This window comes from Chenopodium album, chromosome 22 (assembly GCF_948465745.1).
Source record: "Chenopodium album chromosome 22, dcCheAlbu1.1, whole genome shotgun sequence".
Lineage (NCBI taxonomy): Eukaryota > Viridiplantae > Streptophyta > Magnoliopsida > Caryophyllales > Amaranthaceae > Chenopodium > Chenopodium album.
This window is the reverse complement of record NC_137855.1, coordinates 36,035,504-36,058,821: the sequence shown is the minus strand read 5'-3', so window position 1 is coordinate 36,058,821 and position 23,318 is coordinate 36,035,504. Positions and strand designations below refer to the sequence as shown.

Sequence of the window (23,318 nt, the reverse complement as noted above, 5' to 3'; positions counted from 1 at the left end):
CCATTCTTATGTTTCCTTTTTTTTTTTTATTTTTTTTTTATTTCACATAATATTAATGTAAATATATTTATGGTATGTTCTTCACGGGTTTTTATGCATTACCTAAATAAGATATAGTGAATTCTGTAAGTAGAACTAAAAAAAAAAACAGAAGCCTACTATACTATTTGTCTGAACTTTCAAGAGTCTGCTGCATGTTAAAGAGACACATACTACAGAGAGATTTGGTAGCTAGTCTAAGGGTGTTGTTCTCTAGGTGTGTAGCCAATTCTATATTAAAATTCACCATTTTGGGATGTAAGAATATCCGAAATAATCCTTGAAAAAAATCACTACATACACGTAATAAATAAATAAATACGGCGGAGTACTTTGTACCTTATTTAAAACAATGTAATTATACGAGTAATGAAAGTCGAAAAAGGTTGTCAAATCAACATATTTTTAAAAGCACTTATTAGTACTAGTACGTAGTAATAATTGTGAATAATGGAATAAAATGATGAAGGAAAAGAGACAACTATATTAGTGAAATGGTAAAAGATACGAAGTACTTCGTATTTGATTACTAAGAATATTTTACGTTATAAAGGTTGGGATAGCGTGATTAGTAATTGCAAATAGGAGTTCTGTACGTACGAATTAGACATTTGATCATCACAAGTTATCTTAGCTAGCCCGCCCAAACCGACCCTTAAACTAGTAACGTTATTATTCCATATCTCTTGAAGATTTCATAGCTCATACATTAATAGAATGCCCTAGATCAAACCAAAGCTATTTGGGACATATAACCACTAGCATAGGTAGCTAGCTAGCTAAAATGACTCCAAATTAATGAGGACATTAACCCTTAAATGAAAAGGCACCCTTGACCCTCCTCAACCCTAACCCTTATCCCTATAATATTTCTTGGGATTGGAAAAACTCCTTGATCAGAAGCTTCATTCATAGGGGGGGCATATGGAATTTTGCATCCTAGAGAAGTACTACTGTAGATAATATTGTCTGCTGGCATGATAGTAACCTTAGCTTCAAACTTCTCTCTACTCCGTAGTCCGGATGCATACTCCCTTCGTTTCAAAATATATGCATAATTCGTGTCAGAGTCATCACGTAACTCACTACAAGTATTCGTGCTTTTACCGACTAGTTTTACACTTTTACCAATTGGCTTAAATCCGTCGGCACATACATTATCAGCATGCACACTTATACAAATATGTGCAAAACAAAGTTCATTCATGCCTTCAGATCACAAAGCTAGATATATAGCTAATTCTTTTAGAGTTTTGCAACTGGCAATCTCAAGAACTTTTGTGTACTACTGTCTACTTGTGCTAAAAGGCATATTTTAACTGAAGTTTATACTCAGAGAAATAATCGAGTACCATTGATTTGACATTTTTCATCATTTAATTTGGTCAATCTCACTTTACAAATAATGTTGTTCATCATCAACATATAATTGGCTGACAAGCTACCTATTTTAATGTGGAAATGTAATGATAATTGGATAAAGTCTTGTATGAATGTGTGATTTAGACACATTAAATAGGGGCTAAAGAATGTATGGTCGAGACTATTTCACACTAATTCATTCATTTAGCCTTAATATTGTTAGTTACACTGATCACAATATTATACTCTTAGTTTGATCATATCATATGAGTATATACATTAACCTACCCTCGTGGTATAATTAATCCTTAGTCAAAAATGTGGGATTGCTTTAGTTTTTAACTTTAATGTATAATTTTAACATATATGGACAATTAAGGTCCAGCCCTTGTCCCATACACTTTATTGAATTAACGTGAAAAAACACAATTTAGAGACGGACGGAGTAGAAACATACTACATTTAAAGCAATGCTTAATTTGTGTGCTAGATTAACAAAACAGCAAATAAGTGCTGAACATCAAAAACTTTGTAGAAGTACAATCACACTAACTGCATTGGCTATCTAAAAACTGAATCATAGATCCTGACCACTTTAATTAATGTTGTATCCCTCAAAAAAAAAAAAAAAAAAAAAAAAGTTGCATTTATAAAACAAAACAAAAATTAAAATCCTGCATATTTATTTATGAATCAATGAATCATGAATTATTGAAGTATATACTGTACATACCCAATCAATAAATGTCTAGGCTTTATATTTATCATTATTATCATAAATAACATAAGATTCACTCATTTAATAATCACACCCAAGAAAGATACTACAATACCCAATATAAAAACATACTTGTACTATATTATAAATTGATAATTAATGTCATACTACAATTTTGGTAGCAGAACAAGAACAGACTTACTTCAAGAAAAGGAGTAAGCAAAAGAGGCAAAATTTAATCAGTACTTTTTAGGTTTAGGTCTGATCATTTCACTAAATTATATAAAATAACAGAAAGTTGATTTCTCATCCCCCCAAAAAAAAAAAGAAAAAAAAACCCATTAATTAATTAATAATTACAACTTCAAATTAAGATCAGATTTTAGTAATTTTAAAAAAAAAAAAACTTGTAATTAATTTAGTAATTAGAAAGCTTTAAGGACAAGTCAACAGAAGAGTTGGAAGTAGTTGTAGTTGATGTGGTAAGAGAAGATAAAGATGATGATGAAGAGGGAGATGGAGAACGAAGGTGATGAAGAATCTGAAATAAATCCCATTTTAAGGTTTAAATCTTCCATTTTGTTGTAGTAATTGTTGATGGTGTTATCATTGTCATCGCGGTTGAGTTTGATCATGTTTTCTTCAGATTTTCCTGGGAAAAATCCATACTCCATCATTACATTTCCTGATCCACTCCATTTTCTGTGAATTGCTACCACCTGAAATATATTTTGTTATCATTTTCTCATTATTATTTGACAAATTTTTTGTAAAATAAGAGTACAAATAAAAATAAAAAAAAAAACCAACAATTTCCATGGACAAATTTATATAAACTCAAATCTTCAAATTAGAAAATTTAATTTTTGTTATCATTCATTATTTAAATACTTAGAAATAAAAAATATATGTGTACACATGGCTACTTATAAACTTAAACTTTGAGGATTTCATTAGAAATGTATGTTCCCTTAAAAAAAAAAAATTAGAAATTTATGTTATCAATTCCTTTACCAAAATTTAAAAAAATAAAAATAATAATAAAATAATACGGAGTAATAAAAAAGAGGTGGTTAAAAATCAACAATTATACTCAGCTCCATAATGTTCTATTCAAAATTTCATAATTTAAAAAATAGAATTTTGTAATTGGTACTCATGGTCATATATAAACTTGGAGAAATTAATAATTTATGTTAATTTTTTTTTTTTTTTTTAAAGTGATGTAAAATAAACAAATTCAATATGAATACCTCACTGCCATTGGTAGTAGTAGGAAGAGCAGAAAATCCTCCATTGTTAAATGCCAAGAATTGACTGTAATTGTCTCCATTTTTCAGATCAAAGCCTCCAAAATGACCATTATACCCTTTTGAAAACCCTATTGTTTCCTCACCAATTACCCTCTTCTTCTGCAACACCAATTTCAAACCAAATTTCAGTTAACAACAATTAGTTTTTATACAATAAAATCATTTATCTACTAATAATAATTATAAAAAACCAAAACCCCTAAAAAAATTTGGATTAGATTATTTATTTATTATTTTAATTAAAAAATCCAATGGAACAGTAAAATTCAAACCAAATTTCAGTTAATAACATTTATTTTAATTAATATAAATACAATCATTTATCCACTAATAATAATTATAAAAATCCAAAATCCCTATAAAAATGGGATTAAATTATATAATTACTAAGGAGTATTCTAATTTAAAAAAAAAAAAATCCAATGGAACAGTAAAAATAATCAACAGCAAACCTTGAAAGAATTAAGAATGGAGTGATCAAGTGAAGAAGGGTTTGGCATTGAAGGAAGCTCTGTGTAGTAAGGAGCTGAACCTGACTCCGGAATGCCGACCCGGTGAGTCAACCTCGGGTCAGAAATGGGCTGACTCGGTAAACAGTACCGGATCAACGGTACACCGGCAAGCGGGTTATTCGAATGATGAAAAGACGGGTTTACCCGGGGATCCGAAGCAACCTGAGGAAGAGTTGAAGGGGAAGAGTGTTGTTCATCGAGGAGGCGAAGGCGTTCGAGCTCAGCCATTCCAACACCCCTTTGAGGAGTCTTGTTTTTAGGACCATTTTGGGATTTGTTACCGCTCTTTCGGCCTCGAGGTTTGGGGTTCGAAACCGGCTTGAGGATGGGGTAGTGATGGTTAGTGGGTTGTGGGGGGTTGATGATGGACCATTGGTTGGTGTTAGTGTTTGTGGAGGTTGTGTTTGGGTGATCATTGTTTGAGGTGATGAAATGAAGGGGAGTTGCCATTTTTTGTGTAGAGAGAGAAAGTTAGAGAGAGAAAGTGAAGGAGTGGAGTGAAGGTAGAAAAGAAGAAGAAGATGAAGTGTGGTGTGGTGTGGTGTGGTGTGGTATAAAAAGGGTGAACCAAATAACATGAATTTCAGTCAGAAAGAAATTTGGTCTTTTGGATGTTGTCCTTTTCATTGCTACTCTCTCTTTTTGTTTTTGTTTTTGTTTTTTTTTTTTTGATGTGAGTAAGGAAATGCTCAAATGCTAATAACATGAAATATAATGTGGCTAGTGTATAATGATATACAAAGTATAAAAATTGATGATAACTATTAAGATGTTTCTAATTATTAAATTAAATATCGGCATGGGACATGGCTACTTCGTGACTCCGTGTATTTAATCGTATGTACTTTGTATGAGTTTAGTACAAACGAAGGCCAATGTACTGTATGTTGATAGTGCAAAAGTCAAATTTTGAAATGAATAAAGTACGAAATATGTGATTATTATTTTCGGACAAATGTATGTACGAAGTATGTTTGATTTGTATTCGGCTTGTAACACTAGGATTAGGAGAACATATTTCTCATTATTATTTATTTAATTAATTGCTCAATTTATCCCTTTTTGTATTTTGTGTAAGTTAATATTGTATGTAATCATGATTTTTAGTGGATGATAAATTTGCTCTAAGCAATAATTCTTTAAAATAGATATCCAGTATATTTTCCCAAATTAATGTACTTCGGAGTATAAAATTAACACGTATTCAAAAATTCCACCCTTGACCTAGGTCTACGGTCTACCAATGGAACATATCTTCATTTTAATAGCAATTTCAAATGGCAAGGGATATGTAAAATATTATCCAAGAAAAAAAAAAATCTCAAATTTATTATATGTAACAAGCTAAGGGTATGATATATCTTTGTTGTTTATTAAGTTGGTACAATGTACTAGGACATGATAATTTTGTTTCAAGCATTTTTACCCTAATTTGTCTAAAATGAGTAAAGTGAATAAAACCATTATAAATAAACCAACAACCCCTATCAACTTGTACATCACATCATCAAAATAAAAGTAGAAAACTCAAAACATGCTAATTAGTAATTAGTATGAAATGATACTTCTATTTGACAAAGGAAGTCATCTTTGGGAAATGACTTTGATACAAATAAGATACACTACTTCATAACATACACGTAACAAGTATTCTAATTATACAGAGTATAAATTATATTGGGCCTACATTTCACTGTAATTGACTACTCCGTATGTATGTATCCATAAAAGTGTAAAGATTCTCTATTATGGATACATTTGTGCAAAAATAATTTCATTCGCATTAGAGTTAGTTGTATAAACATGTATCTGGATCAATAGAAATGCTCCAACACGATCAAGCGTAATTACACAAAAACACAATTCTAAATGTTAACACCCTTAAACTTATTCATGGATATGATCATAATGTAGACGTTCCTTAGAATCAAATTGGAATATAGAGGTACTACTAACAAAGTTTTGAGATATATATATACAGTTTTCATTTGGTGGATCATGGATGAGTTAGTTTGCAATAAAATAAAAAGAACTATTTTTGCACATTAAAATATTATTTCATGTTGTTATAATACATAAGTTAATTAGTAAGGATGGAGTTTTTTCAGGCCTTTCTAAACATAAAGTTATTATTAAAATTAAAAAATTGAAAAAATTGTATAGTACAAGCAGAAAACAATAAAGGTGAGAATACTAATAAATAAATAATAACAAAATAATACAAAAATAAAGCTTTATAGCCACTGTCTAAAAAAAAAAAATAATAATACAAAAATTAAGTGATGATGAAAATGAATTTTATGGTGATCTTACTACTAGAAGCAGTTAAAAGTGGTCCCTAAAAAAAGGAGGTAAGAGGGAGGCGGAAAATGCAGGAGTGGTCGGGACCAAAAGAGGGGTTGGGTGATGGTCGAGTACCAAAACAAGCAGGTGGCTCATGGTTAACGCACCTTCTGTCACCCTTCCTTCTTTTGGTAACTTCATCATTACCCTTTTCCTTTTTTTTTTCTTCATTTTCACCTCCTCATTTAAAAATAAATAAAAAAAAAAATATTTTTTTCAAAAAAAAAATTCATAAGTTTGTATTTATCCTACAACACTTGATAGATTAGCTATTATTGTTAGTACGGAAATTGACCCTACGGTATTTTAGGTTCGATCTTGTAACCCCAGCTCTAAGTTACGACGTGAATGACCAAACAACGAACTACACTAGTTAAGTATTGTTACTGATGATTTAAATGTGTAATATGGACTTGTTATATGTGTGATGTTCGGATTACAACGTGCCAATAAGAAATTGAAAATCGATGATGAAAATATCAATAATGTATGTAGAACTTAAAACACCAACGAACGCCACCAAGCAGCCAACCCTTAGGTGGCACGTGCTTCTTACTCTCCATTGAACATCACTAATCGAAATGTACTGTCGGAGCGGAAATTCTCTAACAAACCATTAAGCTAAGGTAATTGACATATATTGATTGATTGTATTGTACACAGGTATCAGCTAGACCACCAAAGAGATATACCAACCCTAATCACAAGTTTCCTAATCTATACCCATAGTAGTAAATCATTGTGGGTTGTACTCAAGTAATATATGCTTGATTTATTGATTCTACGGGGTATTTATTACTTAATTCACAAAAGACAATATATACCATGTAGCTAATGTAGCTATACATATATAACATACACGACTGTATCTTCATAATACTTGAGCACTTAACTAATAAATGTAATGCGAAGCTTTTGTTATTACTTGGTATCTAGCATTTCAAATAACAAACACGGAGTAACATTTACACAATATCGAACTACCTTAATTTATCTTAAATACAATCATTTCCAAGGCTTTCGGGTATGCCATGTCGCACTCCCACGGACATTAAATTATATGGAATTATGGATGCAAGCTACAACATTTGATTGAGCAATGGAGGAAAACAAATCCCAAGTCACTCAATTTACAAGCAATAATAATAATATAATATACATGTATAGAAAGATTGAGTAATGAATAAATTGATACGGGTGTGATGAAGGGTAGTACGAGTAGATAGTAGTCGACTAGTCGTATAGGGTTTGCGAGCAGCAGCATGTAAATTCAATTGTGGAAATTGTATAAAAAAGCTGCCCCATGTGCTTCCTTTTTCTTTTTAACTGGGGTTATGTTAGACCTTGTCCACCCTTCCAAATACACTCTTCATCTCTTTTTTTAGACCACTATATGAAAATGATGTGCAATTATCTCGCCCCATCATAAATTTTTCTATTAACTATATTAAAAAAATTAAAAAGAAGAATTGAATGGGTGATCGAGAAATTATGCATTGATCGATGTACTGAATTGATGTTTGATTTAAGTTTGTATTTTTAATTTTAACTCTAATATAATCCATCTGTTCACAAATAATTTTTTTATGTCCTTGTTTGGATATTCGAAAAAAAAATATTCTAGTTACTTAAATTTGAAAATTTTCCAGTTAAGTGGACCCTTTCACGGCTCTACTAACATCTTCTTTCACTCCACTCTAATAAACGCCTTATTACTACAATGTATATATTTAAATCTAACAAGAGGGCGGAGGAAGTATATCATTTACATATTAAAATTGCTTAATTCTTCAATCATGACTCTCCAGTTTAACGGGTCTCACCGCAATGTTTCTAGCCCATGGTTTTGGATCACTAATCACTAATGTAAATATTTTCATCACACCATTAATATATATGGTATGATAACCGATTATTGATTAAATATAAATGTAGGAGTAGATCTTTTCCCAAGTAATGGTGATTCTCTTATCCATTGTTGCTTTCCATACATAAGACAATGTTTCCATAATTTGGAAATGAGAGGTTTCAGTTCCCACATTAGCTAGAAGCTAGAATTAGCTAGGTTATGATTAATATTATCAACCATCAATGATGTTTGTACAGAATAAAGAAAAGAAAATAAAGCTGAAAAAAGAGTTGCTTTGTACTAGAAATCATTTAACAATTTTTTTCCCCTTATGATCGAGTAATATTTATTGCTTAATTGTAAAATACGGAGTACTACCTTGTGTTGCTTCATCCGGAACTAATAGTCACATATATTGAAGTAGTTGTATTTTGGATTTCCGATAGAAGTTGTAGTAAACTAAAAGGTGTCTTTAAAGGGTTTTCTTACCCAGGAATAGTCTCTTTTTGCATCTCTAGCTATTTCTGATCTGAAAGAGGTGTCTTCAATTTAGAACTTTTATGTGCAACAATTTCTACAAAAGATTCACCCTTGTAGTTAGTCATATTACTTGTAAAAATCTTTGTATTAGTCTTTTACTCTTTGTCAATGTCACATTACTCGTATTATAGTGAGTACTCATGCATAAATGCATTTTTTATTTTTTTTATTTGGTAAGCTTTTCTTTAAAACAACAATATAATAAAAAGTGACATCTTATGAGTTATGATACTACACATCATAATCCTAGCATACAAGTAAGAATGTATTCTATTAATCTATCTGATTTTCCCTTTTTTTTAATTTATCTAATCTAAAGTTATTGAATTTAAAATAAGTGAAAATCAAGTGAATAGAATAAACCCATAAACCTTAGGCCCTTAGTAAATTAAATTAGATACGAAACTGAACATCATGATACACCATGCAGGCATGCATGAATTGGACTTTTTTTTTTTTTTTTTTTTTTTTTGAGTAGAGTGATTTTCTTACTTTCTCTCACTAAAAAGAAAGGCGAAGAAGATATTTTAGGTGTATGCATGAATTGGACATAATATTGACTAGTTTATAATTCTATTATGTCATGTAAAAGTTTATGAGTATTCAATACAATCATTGATAAATGGTGAAATAGATTCCGTAGATTAGTGCATGGATGTGTGTGACATTTGTTTTTCAAATTTTAAGTGGAGTTTTAAAGAATCTAACTACTCTCATGTTAATGATTGAAATAACGATAATGGCAATCAACAATAGTCAATATCATCTCAACTTCTGTTTTTCTTTACAAATGATTACTTTATCTTTTCTATCCAAAAAGTATTACCAATAAAAAAAATTAAAAAAAAAAAAAAAAAATTGGAGAATTGCTTTTCACTATCCCCATTTTTTCTTGCTACAATTGTAAGAACTTACGAGTAACAAAGAATGACAGTAATACCAAAATTTGAGGCCTTGTCTTTTTTTTTTTTTTTTTTTTTTTTTTTTTCCTAAGACCTGGTACGGCCACCTATATATCTTACACATGTTTAGAATCATTCCTTCTATACACTGCAGACAATTTAAGGTATTGTAGGATGTCTAGGAAGTAAGAACATAAAGGGTAATTTAATTATGAATTTAAATCTCGTACTTACAAAATATATATAAACACTAAAAGTATGTTCTATTCACTTGATATAATAATTTTTATTTATCTGATATTATTAAATCTTATTAAAGAAATTATTTTCAATGTAATTTGAATAACCTTTATCAATTCTTATTTTTGAATAAAACTTATCTTATATGAACTTATTACCCCTTAAATAAGTAAAAGTAAGACAAAAACAAAACAAATCCTAATAAAAAGTTTAAATCAAAATCACAATGATCATTCAAGATATCTTAATTTTATGCCACACTGTTAGATCAAAGAATTCTGTGGTCCCCATATACAGAACAGAGGGTGGGTCCAAGAATGGGGATACTATGCCTAATTGAGGTACTAGGTTGGATGAGCTACTCCCTACCTAAGAACTGGAGTCATTCGAATAACGGCTGTAAGGGACTTGTGAAAGAGACTATGTAACACGTGTGATGCTACCACTTGGCACGTGTAAACTCTTTAGAAGCTGTTTGGTTAAGTTAAACTTAATAATGCAAATTTTATCCACCATTTTATGTGCAAACATAGGTGGATTCTCTAGTCTGTAAAAGAGGACATTTGCTTATTAGAATTAATGATTGATTGCGATTCCAAACAGAGCCTTAAACTCATAAAATGGGGACCGCTTCTCACGTGTGAAATCCGTAGGACATGGATAATGAATTTGCAATTTAGGTTATTCATGTGAGTGCAATTCTCTTCTTCATGTATATTCAATCTAATTTTCTACTTAAGGGAGAAATATATTTTTGGTTTTAGTTTTAGTTATATGAAGAATCTAACAATCTTTGTGATAGAAGCAAATCCAAAGAGATTCAAGGCATATACTTGTATATCATTGAAGAGACATGAATAAAATTGCTCGAGATTGAAAATGATTTTTCTACGTAGGTTCATCAGTCATCCATATTCATTTCTGATTTCTCAATCAATATAAAAACATACAATGATACAGTTGAAGAAAATGATCGTTAAACTATTTGCAGAATTCAAATAGATATTGGTGAATCCAAGGGAGGCTAATAATCTAGGTCATGTGGTTCTCTATTATTTAACAAGATCAATTATATTTTGTCAAGTGTAGCAATAAGATCATGCAACCTAATTGGTTATAGGGTTTTTTGTGACATAAAAGTGTTCAAAATCATACCAAACTCAACTTCCGTTTAACCTTGCTTCAAATTCCTCTTCCGCTTTTGCTTATTTGGCAAATCAACAAGAATTGTACATGACAAAACATGTAACACAAAATGTATCACCAAAACAAATCTCGAATGCATCTTCCTATCATTTTAAACTGAGTGTCCCGAATTACCAGTTTAAATTGCTACAAAACCCTAACATCTATTTGGCCATATAAAGTCATCATAGAATTTATCCAATACAATTAGTATAGATACAATATATTGTTGTAAAAATAAGAGTAGTTAATAAGGGATGCATGAAGATGAGTAGGTGAGATAGAAATAATGTATGTGTTCCCTATAGGATTGTCACAAAATAAGGTAACTGTTAGTTCCAACTTTACACAATATGTGTCAAAGCACATCTCATTTTTTTAGCAAAATATAGCAACAAAATCCCCCTTTACTCCTTCCTTATTAATTTGTCTTCAAACACTTTATATTTATTTGGCAACATAACCAACAGATCCAACCTTCTCCTGCACTTTGTCTTCTTCCTAAATTGTCTACTTAAGATTTCAGATCTGAACTGAGATATGCTATGCTCCTCATTTCAAAATTACCATTTTACCCTTCTGCAGTAAAACTCTGATTGCAGTCTTTTTTTAATAAAAATTAAATTTTTAAAATTTTTTGATTTGATAATAAAAGACAGCAAATGGAACTGGGGACCACAGAAGGGGTTTTTTGTACTGTAGAATTTATGGGGTGGCAGGATCAAAGGTTCAGTAAAAAAGGATGAATCTTGGCCGTTCAAATGCAGTGACAAATCTGTATGCTAAATATTCGATGTCTAAAATAAAATTCTGTAATTTTCTAAGGATTGGAAATTTGAAGTTATTTTTTTATATAGTACCCCTTTTCATTGGGTCCACTATACTTGAAGCAGTAAAAAACAGTCACTTTCAGAACTCACAAGGGATGTGAATAATGTGATCATATGTTGGTTGCATTTTACCTGTTGTTTGATAAATTCTTTTATTGGGTTTTGTAGGTTGGGTGTAGGATTTTGCTGATTTAGACCTCACAATTGTTGGTCCGAAATCTCTCGTAAGTCAACCTAGGCCGGATTATCGGACTAGACACTTTGAGAGTAGGGGGAAAAAGGTAAAGGAATCCCCATCTTCAAAATTTTACTAGTGGAGATTAAACCTCTAACCTTAAGGTTGTAAGGAATTTTCTTTCCCATTAAGCCAATACTTGTTTTTTTCACTCAAACATTTAGGTTGTATAATATAGGGTATGAACTCGTTACAAAAGTAAAAGTCATACCACAATCCTATAAGTTCGCCTCATATAAGAATTCACTCAAGCAACCCTAGAAGAGGGGAAAATAGGGCTTGATTTGGGAGCTTAACATGTTCTTAAGATGACACATTTCTATTGATGTTCATGCTCGTAGAAATAGCTTGAGCTGATTAGGTGCACCAAAAAATGTGGGCTCTTAGATATCATTCATTCATACTGACAATTAATGGTTAACTATTGTTTTCTTTTAAGGCAATGCCATAATATGGGAAATTAATATGCTCAAAATAACCATAGAAAAAACAAAAAGGTCATTTATGTTGTACTCACTAACTCACTTAATAAATTGGTCGGTCTGGTTTGTTTTGGATTTGATTAAAAAAGGTAAAAGAATAAGTATGATTTTCAAGAAAAATAACCCAAGAGAAATTACTTTTAAGGCTAATATAAGTATACAACTAAATGCAACTAATTAAGGGGTTATATAGCATGGAGCAAAAATGACCTATAATAACCTATAATCAGCTTTGGATAAATATTATTTACAATCTACATTGGACTTACTAAAAGCTACCTTCTCCGGAAGTACAAAAGAAGCACACAGCATCCATTTTCCTGGTGCAACAGCGCGAACACGACGCATTTCAACAGCGACAGCAGCCTCTTCTAGCGCGACTCTTATCCGCTGCAATGTCATGTTAAGAGGTATTTTCTTGTAAGAAATAACTATGAATAATAAAAGACTTTAGGATGAAAGCCACTCAGCCAGTGAAGCTGAAAACAATGGCAACATATATTGAAGTAGAAAAAAAAGGTGCATTAATATATTCTGAGACAAGAAATTACAGTAACAATTAGCTACAAATGATAGAGACAAACCTCATGGAAATCAAATTCCGGATCTTCAGCCTTTGAGAATCCGTAAACATGGATCATCGGCAAAGTCAATTTTCTATCTCTGGTTCTGTTACTAAAAATCCCACGAAAGGCATCTGTAATATGAAAAGGGCGAGCAAAACATTATTGCAGAAGCCACTACATTACATACGATGAGTGTAGACTGTAGAGTGTGGGTGGCATGTGTGTGTGCCGTGATGAAACAATAAAAAAATAAAAAATAAAAAATAAAAAACAACATACAGCATACAGAACAGCATAGTGTTTTCAAATTAACCAGCTTGTGTAATTTAAGTGGATTCTGTCCTTAAAATTCCGCAAAACAGAAGTTCCACTTCCAAACAAAACAATCTGAACTTCACCAATTTCAGATTTACAAGGCCTAATTTTACAGGTAATTTGTTCATTAAGTTTTTGGACATTCATAAGAACAACAATAACTCTCTAATTGAATTGATTCCTCATTTACAACTTCCATATCACTTAGATCATTGTAACAATCTTTTCCTGTATATGCATGTTTATCACTTCCGTAAGTCTAGTTCATAAAGATTGGATCACATGATAGCCCCATCCCAAGTACCTGCACGTTTATCACCTTTTCAAGGGTGAGGGATGGGGGGCTTGCAGCACTACACAGGGTGAGGGATGGGGGGTTTGCAGCACTTCGATGCCCTGCTGTACATCGAGTGTCGCGTGTTGGATCCTTCGACGCTTCGACACAACACGACATGACACCCAAATATATAGTGGCCTTGTAAGAAATTTTATAAAATTTAGAGCGTCAGAGGATTAAACAACGTGTCGAACACGACACCCAAATCCAAGTCTGAGTGTGCTCAGAATTTTGAGCTTATAAGAGCAACAAGTCTCAGCCCTATGAGCTATGACAAGAACGCTGTAGGGACCTTTTTTCTTGGGATATTTTATCACTACCAGCATAAGATATAATTTTGAAAAACTAAGAAGCGAAGTACGTACCTAGAAACTCCACTGCATTATTTGGCAAATTCATGACAACTTGTGTGACGGGATGGGTCTCACTCGAGAATATAGCCTCGATAAATCTTCTCCCGTCCATGTTATATACCTAAGCACAGAAACAAAAATTAGAAAAGGTTATCCCCAAGTGTACCTTACAAGTATAGTATAGACCTGAAGCACAATGCTCATCAGGTAAAAGAAAATAATACATGCTACTGAAGAATGGCATAATTAAAGAAAATTACATATACGACTGAAGACCACACTGGTTATAAAGCATGAACAAGGATAAGAAACAATCATGGCATTAGAATATTAGACAGAAGAATAGCCAACTGTTAAGAATTTCAAAAGGAAAATTTTGATATCACAATACTTAATACTATGAGCTGCAATAAAGTTGAACATTTTCAAAACCAAAGCCAGCCACCGACTGTAACAGCAGACATTAAGGTTTAAATTCTCCAAGCCATTTATGTATGACTTGGAAGCTCTGAAAATTAATATTAAATTCTTGATCTGACTGGTGAGCTACGGTACTTCGACACTTCATTCTCTTACATACTTGAGCCACACTCAAAACTGACAAGGGTATAGAGTCCTCATTACCTAACACTCAATTCTCATCCAAACATCTCAAAAAAAAAAAAAAAAAAAAAAAAAAAAAAAAAAAAAAAAAGGTATGTGAAAAATGCTCACAAATGGGCTTAAGATCATAATAAGAACTACCAAACAAGTCAACCAATAAAACGTGCAAATGTATTTGTGACAAGTAAAGCAAATGCAAATTTAGTATCAGGACTATGTTTGATAAATGCTGTGTCCCCGGCCTCCCTGCACCCGTGCCCAATTTTGGAAGTGTCCCCAGGTCTGAAATTCTGAGACTTGACAAGTAACACTTCCAAGTACCCGAACCGTAGCTGGTGAGTTGCTTGTCATGGACTAGCATTCGCCCATATGGGGAAACTGTGCAGCTCGACATGCAAGTGCCCACAGGGTCACAGGTTTGCATGTCCAATTAGTAAGCCACCAGATGGTCGACATACTCGACAAGACAGGCTCATCCCAGAGAAAATGACAATCAAATTTACAAGTTTTTTATTTTTTATTTTCATAGCAGTGTGAATTAACTTCCAAAATACTGGGTCCATTCTATAACAGACTTTTGTGAATAATCATGAAAAGTGGCAAAGGGAAGAGTAAAAAGGGAAGAATATGCCAAGAGTTTCAGTGCTTTACCTTAATTTTCCTCTCAAGTTTATTGAGGACAGTGTTTCTTTCAAGATAATCAACTGCATAAGGATTCAGATCATTTGCATATACACGTTTTACTTTCTTTGCTGCAGATATAGCTATCGGACCAACCCCAGAGAAAACATCACCTGTAATTCAAAAATTGATAAATTGGTTCTTCAGTGTTTACAGATTATTCTTTAGGCTCCATTTTCCAAATAGAAGACACATAAAAAGTAAACTTCCACCCAAAAACTTATTGGCAATTTCAAAAATCACTTATAACCACTGAAGGTTGAGCTGCGTCATATTGTTTCAGCACTCTACCTACCGGATACATGAAGTTCCTCACAAGTAGTAGACTGGTAGTTCACATTGGTCAGAGATATAAGTTAAAATACTCTATGTATGACAGTATTTTTAACAACAATAGCTGCAATGAAAAAGCAAGATTATTAATCAACAGCTACTAAAATGGAAATCATGAAAAGCTTATATTTACCCTAAGCATCTAATGCATTCATTTTCCTTAGCACTTATGAAACTTTTTCATGATGATGCGGAACGCAGCAATATACTTCAAATGACAAACTAAGATTGGATGAAACAGCTTCATTGATCTCCAAATTAGCCTATAAATGCACTTAACATAAATTAAGGTATTCAAAAATCAAAACAGGTAAATTTTTACGCATAATGGGTACAAGGCTACAAGCATTAATGAAAAAGATGACGCTTTGCAGAAAATATGTGATATTTTGCCCATTAGACAATAAACAAATATAAAGAATACAAATATAATAATAACAACAATTGATTGCAACAAAACTCAAAAAATTCACACAAATACCACTGTGAAGTGAACATACATAAGACATCATCACTCGTAAAGCAACTTATGAGCCTCTGTCTTTCAGTTGATAGCCTGGAATTCCAGTAGCTGCATTGTATCAAACAAGGTATCACTTCAATGAACATGTCAACCCACCTCTCTGAATAGGAATATGTCAATTCTTGTTAGCCTCAATATAAAATAAATAAATAAACAAGAAAGAAAGAAAGAAACAAACAACATCAGCATCTTAGAATATTTTAAACTTTGATGGTATATTCGATTTAGTATAACAGAATTGTACAGTTCACAATAGCAGAAGGATCAATTAGACCACACATTTACCACATTGACTTGATTTTGTACTCGGAAAATTTACCATTTACAGCAAGATCTACTTCCAACTAGCTTGTTCCACTCCTGCTATAAAACATGGCAATCTAATCCCACTGATTTTAGAGCAGTGTTTCTATGCCTGCCTGAGAACTGCCTCAAAATCAATAATAATACTTCATTCCAAGGTGATAAATCTCTTTGGGAAGTGGGAATGAAAAAATACTTTGAAAGGGAAGATACAATCTAATACCACACACTGTATCAATATACAGGCCAAGGGGGTATAATATCTAATACTACTCAGCTGCCAATCTGGACAGAATCAATTGGTCAACATTCAAAGGAAAAAATTTCAATTTTTTCACAAGCAACAGATTATAACATTACCCTCAACCAATAAGCTAAATTTATGAGCTTGCATTTCTGTGGCTGATTATCATGACTGCAAGACTATCTATCATAATTCAATAGATATATTAGCGAACACCCGTAGGAAAGCTCATCAAAATAATTCTTTAATTATCATGTGTCAACAGATTCAAATTAAACTTTCACCAATTGATAAATTTTTAAATTGGTAGTGAATAAAAGCTTTCACAGGTATAAACCCTGCAATTGATCAGTTAGAGGCTGTTGCTGAGGGTAAAGGATATCATGGAACACAATCAGCTGCTTATCAGAATCAGAACTGGTATATGCAGAAATTCAATTGAAGTAGGTACTGTGACAATAATATATGTAACAGAAAAATGCAGCAGAAACATATAGTCGTAACAACCTAAGCTAAGCTGGGACGGATACAAAAGAGACATGACACAGAAAGCTGTAGTAATTATAACCAAGATGATGTCTGAAACTGCACATTAGGAAACAATGCATCTAAAATTGACCATGTTGATATGAATGGCAGGAGAAGAATGCATACACTTTTGCTAGGTCGATTTGGAAACGCAACCCATTCTCACTGAGAATCGTAACAAGGGAATGATTTCCAGCTAGTACCTCCAGCTCCATCGTTCTGAAGTCATTACTGATAGCTTCAATTTTATTTACAACTGTTTGAATCTTTGGTTTATTTTTGTCCAGAACTACCTGAAGCCAAAAATTAACTATTATACAGCAGGAAGCAAGTACACAAAAACCAAAATAAGTTTACATCTCCAGTGATCACCTTTGCAATAACCTTCTTGTACGGTAAATGTTCTTCTTTTAAGTTCAAGTGTGCAATATGCCCAACAGTTTCAAAAGCAGAGGGAATAATCATATCCTTTGGCAACAAAGCCTCTAAGACCTGCAATAGAGAATCTTACTACTTACACGCCATAACTAGCAGACATCAAACATATAAGCCCAGGTAAAATCTGATTGACATTGTCAGAGAAAGGACAGGCTTCTCACAATGTAACATGAAAACCAGCTCTGAAGCCACGTTAAATGTCATTCACAAAGGCACAGATTTACAAAGTAAAAGGAAAATTTGTGAACAACTACCTATTATGACCTATGTTACATTGACACGGGTACGGGTATCCGATATTGGTACGGATCCGAGTGTCCGATACGTCATTTTCAAAAATTTAGGACACGGGGACACCGTCTTTACTTTGGACTTGGGTACGGATACGACAATAAAAGAAAAAAAAAATAGGATAATCATAGCAAGTCCCCATAAAAAAATTTGCAATTTTTATTTTAAATTAGACTGTATAATATACTCTGTATAGTAATACTATTTTTTTTTTTAACGAAAAGTAGTACTACTACTAGTCTACTACCTAAGTACCTAATATAATAGTCTAATACTGCCAAAACTCTTATTGATACTGCCAAATTTTAAAAGCATATGTTGAAATTTCTGTAAAAAGAGAGTGGAGTGTGGGTCCAATAAAAGACTCAACCATTCATTTTTTATTTCTCTCTCCTCTCTCCTCTCTCCTCTGTTGAGTGTTACTGTTCGCCATTTTTGAAGCTCTTCCCTGCTATTTTTGAAGCTCTTCCCTGCTATTTTTGAAGCTCCAAGACAACTATGCCATACCCGAGAGCCAAACGGAGTGTCCGGAACGGATTTCATACCCGGGTCCGTGTCGGGTCGTACTGACCCGGGTATGAGGCCAAAAATGGCGTGTCCGAGTAACATAGATTATGACACAATATTTTGTAAATAACTAAGTTATGCAACACAATTTTTTGGCCGCACTACATCCAACCCCTTTCCTCCCTTTCTCTGACTTCTTCCACCCTTTCTTTGTCTTTTCCCTTCCATTCCAAATTCATTTCCCCCATTTCGATATAACAACATTGGAAGAGCACTAATCCTACCAATAAGCTATTAGCAAACCAAGAAATATTACAGCTATGACTTTAAATTTTTTGTGGATACACGCCTAATGTAATAGAAATCACCCTCAATTTAGATTTGTAAATTAATATAAAAGCTTGATATTTATTTGGAGCATGCTGTAAAATCAACATATCAATATCAACCTACTAATTGGCCATCTTTAATTGGTTAAGGATACACCTACTCGCAATTTATTCAACAGCTGTTCTTTGTCTTACGCGCAAATCTTATCCATTAGCAAGGAAAAAGGCCCAAAACTTCAACATCCAGCAACTTGATTACAAGAGTAATCACCGTGTTAGTACCTAGTAGCACACTCCTCCTAACAAACACTAAGACTAGAGACACATGCCAACTCAATTCAGTACCTTAGTCCCAGAACAATACCCTTAACAAAGCAAATTCTCCAGGTAGCCAAGGTTATCTCAGCACCATGACATTAAGCCACACATTGCACGCTCTAGTGGTGGGCAAATTCCCTTCTCCAAACCTCACTTAGTTAGCATCACCTTAGTATCTATCCCAACTCATTTCTTACGATCAAACTCGCTTTGATAACATACGCTAAGTGTTGAGAATTAAAAATTATTCTCCTGTGATAATTTCTCTAGTAATCTTTGACATTATAATTTGGCAGGCATGGAAAATAATCATGAAGATTCCACCATGAATTATAAGCATTTTACCATGTGCTATAGAGAAATGCGAACAGTTCCTTGAAAAGGAAACAATAGATTTTCATAGATTGAGAAAAGCAGATAATGCTTGTGTAGGATATATCTAGCGACGAGATGATTCTAAATATGTAGCAGCATGTAAGATGGTTGTAGAGGGCCACCATAATGCAAGTAACCTTAATCATAATACCAAAGTCTTAATCTCAAATGGATATGGTCAACTAAGACCATCTCCAATAGTGAGACTCAACTTTGAGTATTGAAATACAAAATGAGTTGTTTTTTACTTCCAATGGTGAGATCATACCCACTTCTCAATTTGACAACTCATGTTAAGTCTAATTTTCCAATGGTGAGACTTTCTAAAATATACAAATGTCACTTTCAATTTATGGTCCATCAATTATTGTAAGATTAAAAAATAATAATAAAAAAGGTAAAACTTAAATAAATTACAAAATATATTAGAATATTTACAAGGACCCACACTTTTTGTCAAATGAGACTCAAAGTTGAGTATCTAAACTTAGCAACTTTCTTTTGGAGTTGCTAAGTTTAAATACCAACTTATTAGTATACATTGCAAAAAATACTCTCTCTCTCCTAAAAAATACTCACTTGAGTCTCACCATTGGAGATGGTCTAAATGAACCAAGAATCTATCCCCTGTCAACAAAATACTCTTAAAGCGCAATTTCCTCATATCATTATTAACTCCCACCCCCCCCCAATCCAAGTCATTTTTACCATCATCACACTTCTAATATCTCCACAATTCAAACATTCCACTTCCTTATCGACATGACGCATGCTGGAGTTGGTTTTCCTTACCTTATCCTCAATAACTACAACTCTTACCTTCCTTTGTATTATTGTATGTTCTCATTTTGAGTTCTATCCCTTAAAGTGTTCCCAAGCATCCATCCCAAACATAAAAGTCTTTGCTACACTTGCTTCCTCAATTGGCAAATATAACACAAGTTGTCTTAATTTTTTGATCCGTTGTGATCACTCCAGGTGCACAAACACTCATAACATATTTTCCTATTGAAACTTTCCCAATCATGAAGAATCTCTTTTATAAGCATGGAGATTGCATCGTGGTTTTCATTTTACTGTTATTCTCCTTCACCATAAACCTTAATTTAAGTTTCCTAATTCTAGTTGTTTTAGCCTTTTAGATCGCAAGTGAGTTGTTATCTATGCCATTGTTATTAGTATAGGTAAGTATGTTAGTTTCCTAATATATATATTGCTTTCTAAACCTAGGAAGAGTCTAGAATTATTTCCTCCTTAGGGTGAAGGTAGAATTCTAACCTCTATATAAGGGGGCTTGGGATCATTGTTTTGTAGGCTTAATATGCGTGAGAGAACACTCTTAGTAAGACTTGCTAGTGTTCTTAAGAGAAAACAAAGTGTATTTATGGTGTGTAGGAAAGTTGATTATATCTGTTGAATTGATTAGTAATATTGGTTGCTTATCCCCTGCTTGTTAGTGAGGGGTATTTTCCAAATACATTGTTCGTAATTGTCATCATCTTTGCATATTGGATTTTTTTTAATATAACTTGCTTGTTGGTTTTGATCCCACTAAAGCTTACACATATAAGCTTTCAGTTTCATTAACGGAATGCACCCTATTATAAGGAACAACAATGCACAATTTCCCACAATTCAAGATTAAAGTTTTAACCCTTGAGTCCCAACAAGCATCTAATCTCCAGGTTCTCATTTCTCTGCAGATAACAATTAATGGTATTAATTGAATCTTCCTAAGGTGTCACATGACTAGTTGAAATCCCATTTTAAAGCAAGTAACATATAATCCGTACGATGCATACCTCAAATAAATAAAATAGGCATAAAAAATATGAATGATGGCACAGTGTAAAACTTTGAATACTTATGTACCTCATCATTTGACCAGTAATCATACGACAAGGTCAAATTACACCTCACTAGCTCACAACTTGACTTTGTAGCCTCGTTTGAACCTTCAATAAAAGCTGCCTGATAAACAGATTAGAAATGTTAACAAAACTGAATGTCAGATAGTTTGATAGTTGAGATGCATATAAAATTATGCAAGAAAGATAAGTAAATAAAACAAAGATCAATTGTTCACTTAAGCTCATTACTAATCTTTGAGTTACAAAGACAACCAAAAGGGTGCAACATTATCACCTTAACAGCTTCGGGAAGCTCATCAAATTTCTTCCCAGCATATCTTTCATCCAAAAGCAACAACCTAGTAGACCCCCTCCACTTCCTCCCCTTAAACTCATCCCCTAACAACCCACTCAAATCACCACCACCATTATCGCCCTCGCTCTCGCTCTCCTCCACAACCTCCACCATTACACTCCTCCTCTTCCCCTTCCACTTCTCCCCATCCTCACCGCAACTCCCCTCCTCACTTTGCCCCTCCTTTCGCCTCTTCTTCTTCTTCCTATTAGGCCTCGAAATCTTAGCCAAATTCCGAAACTTCACAAACCCCCTAGCATTAAACTCCTTAGCAAGCTTATCCCTATACAAAACCCCACTCAATTCCTCCCCATCCCCTTCAGCTTTCCCATAAATCCTCCGACTCACCGCCTTTTCAACCTCATCTTCCTCCCCAACCCCTTCCCCCTTATCCTCCATCAACAACCCTTGAACTTCCTCATCAATTTCATCCCCAGGAACCCTAGCAATGTTCGAAACACGAGGCCAATTAAGCAAATGCCCTCGAATCCTACCCTCTAACTCAAAACACCGATCCGACGGAACCCGAATCGCAGCAATCTCAAACACCCGGGTAAAATGGTCTTCCTCAAATGGGGTTTCATCCCCATTTTCGGGGGTTTGAGCTTGTTGGGGTGGATTAATGGCGGAATTTGAAATGGGGTTTTGATGGGGTTTTAAGGGAAGAGTACCCTTTTGAAGAGAAGGGCCATATGAGGTGGAGGAGAGAGAATGGGATGAGATTACAGCGGCGGAACATGCGGCGGTGATGCGGCGAAGAGAGAGAGGAGAGGTGGAGGAGAGAAGTTTTGGGAAGAAGTTGGGAGGAGTGAGAAAATGGGAATGAAAACGCAGAAGCATCAGTTTCTTGGTGAACATTACTACGCACAACTTCACAGTGGTAGAGTTGCCTGGAAAACCAGTGCTTGATTGTTTGGCTCAACGGATAAGAGGTTGGGTGCCCAACATTTCGTCCAATACTCCCTCCGAGCTCGAATAATCTTGATACGACCGTGAGTTGTAGTGTATAGGATTATACAGTAGGTGATTTACGAGATTAACTTGTAAAATAATTGAAGATTAACTAGTAAAATAATTGAGACTATGGCCTGTTCTCTTACGTTGAAATTCGGTTCAACTCATAATTTCCTTCTCTTATAAAATATTCAGCTTAGTTCAGTTCAGTCAATGAGAACAGGCCCTATATGATTGTATACTACTGAGTATTACTTTGTACGAATTAACAACTATGTATATCTGTATTGCAATCTAAACGGTGTACTAGAACACACAATGTTCATCGTGCATTTCTACCAAAAACAACGACTCTAATTTAATAAAAGGTGTATGTTTCCCTCTACATATTTTAAAAATAAATAAACATGATTCAATATGAATAAGAACACACGAAGTCTTCTCCCTTCCATTGTATATGAAAAGAATATAACTCAATAAAAAAAAAAAAATTTAAAAAAAAGAGTATAAAGTTGTTTAAAAATAATGTAATTTAAATTCATTCATGAGATTACTTTTTACTTTC

The 23,318-nt window shown here is 33.3% G+C and overlaps 1 protein-coding gene across 1 annotated transcript; it reads right to left on the bottom strand.

Moving 5' to 3' along the window:
- Positions 1-12,589: 12,589 nt before the first annotated feature.
- LOC145605094 (tRNA (guanine(37)-N(1))-methyltransferase 1-like) lies at positions 12,590-22,756 on the bottom strand. The gene is made up of 9 exons (XM_081661112.1): positions 21,740-22,756; positions 21,467-21,565; positions 17,709-17,828; positions 17,463-17,629; positions 16,239-16,309; positions 15,376-15,518; positions 14,134-14,242; positions 13,135-13,247; positions 12,590-12,940 (listed from the first exon to the last, which is right to left on the bottom strand). The coding sequence occupies exons 1-9, from the start codon at positions 22,655-22,657 to the stop codon at positions 12,794-12,796; spliced, it is 1,887 nt and encodes a 628-aa protein (XP_081517238.1). The 5' UTR covers positions 22,658-22,756; the 3' UTR covers positions 12,590-12,793.
- Positions 22,757-23,318: the final 562 nt, after the last annotated feature.

Coding starts and splice junctions, on each gene's coding strand:
- LOC145605094 (XM_081661112.1), bottom strand. CDS start 22,657: ATGTTCACCAAGAAACTGATGCTTCTGCGTTTTCATTCCCATTTTCTC. Junction 17,829..21,466: donor ATTACTGGTCAAATGATGAG/GTACATAAGTAT, acceptor TCTCTATTGCAG/GTCTTAGAGGCTTTGTTGCC. Junction 13,248..14,133: donor TAATGCAGTGGAGTTTCTAG/GTACGTACTTCG, acceptor TTCATATTACAG/ATGCCTTTCGTGGGATTTTT.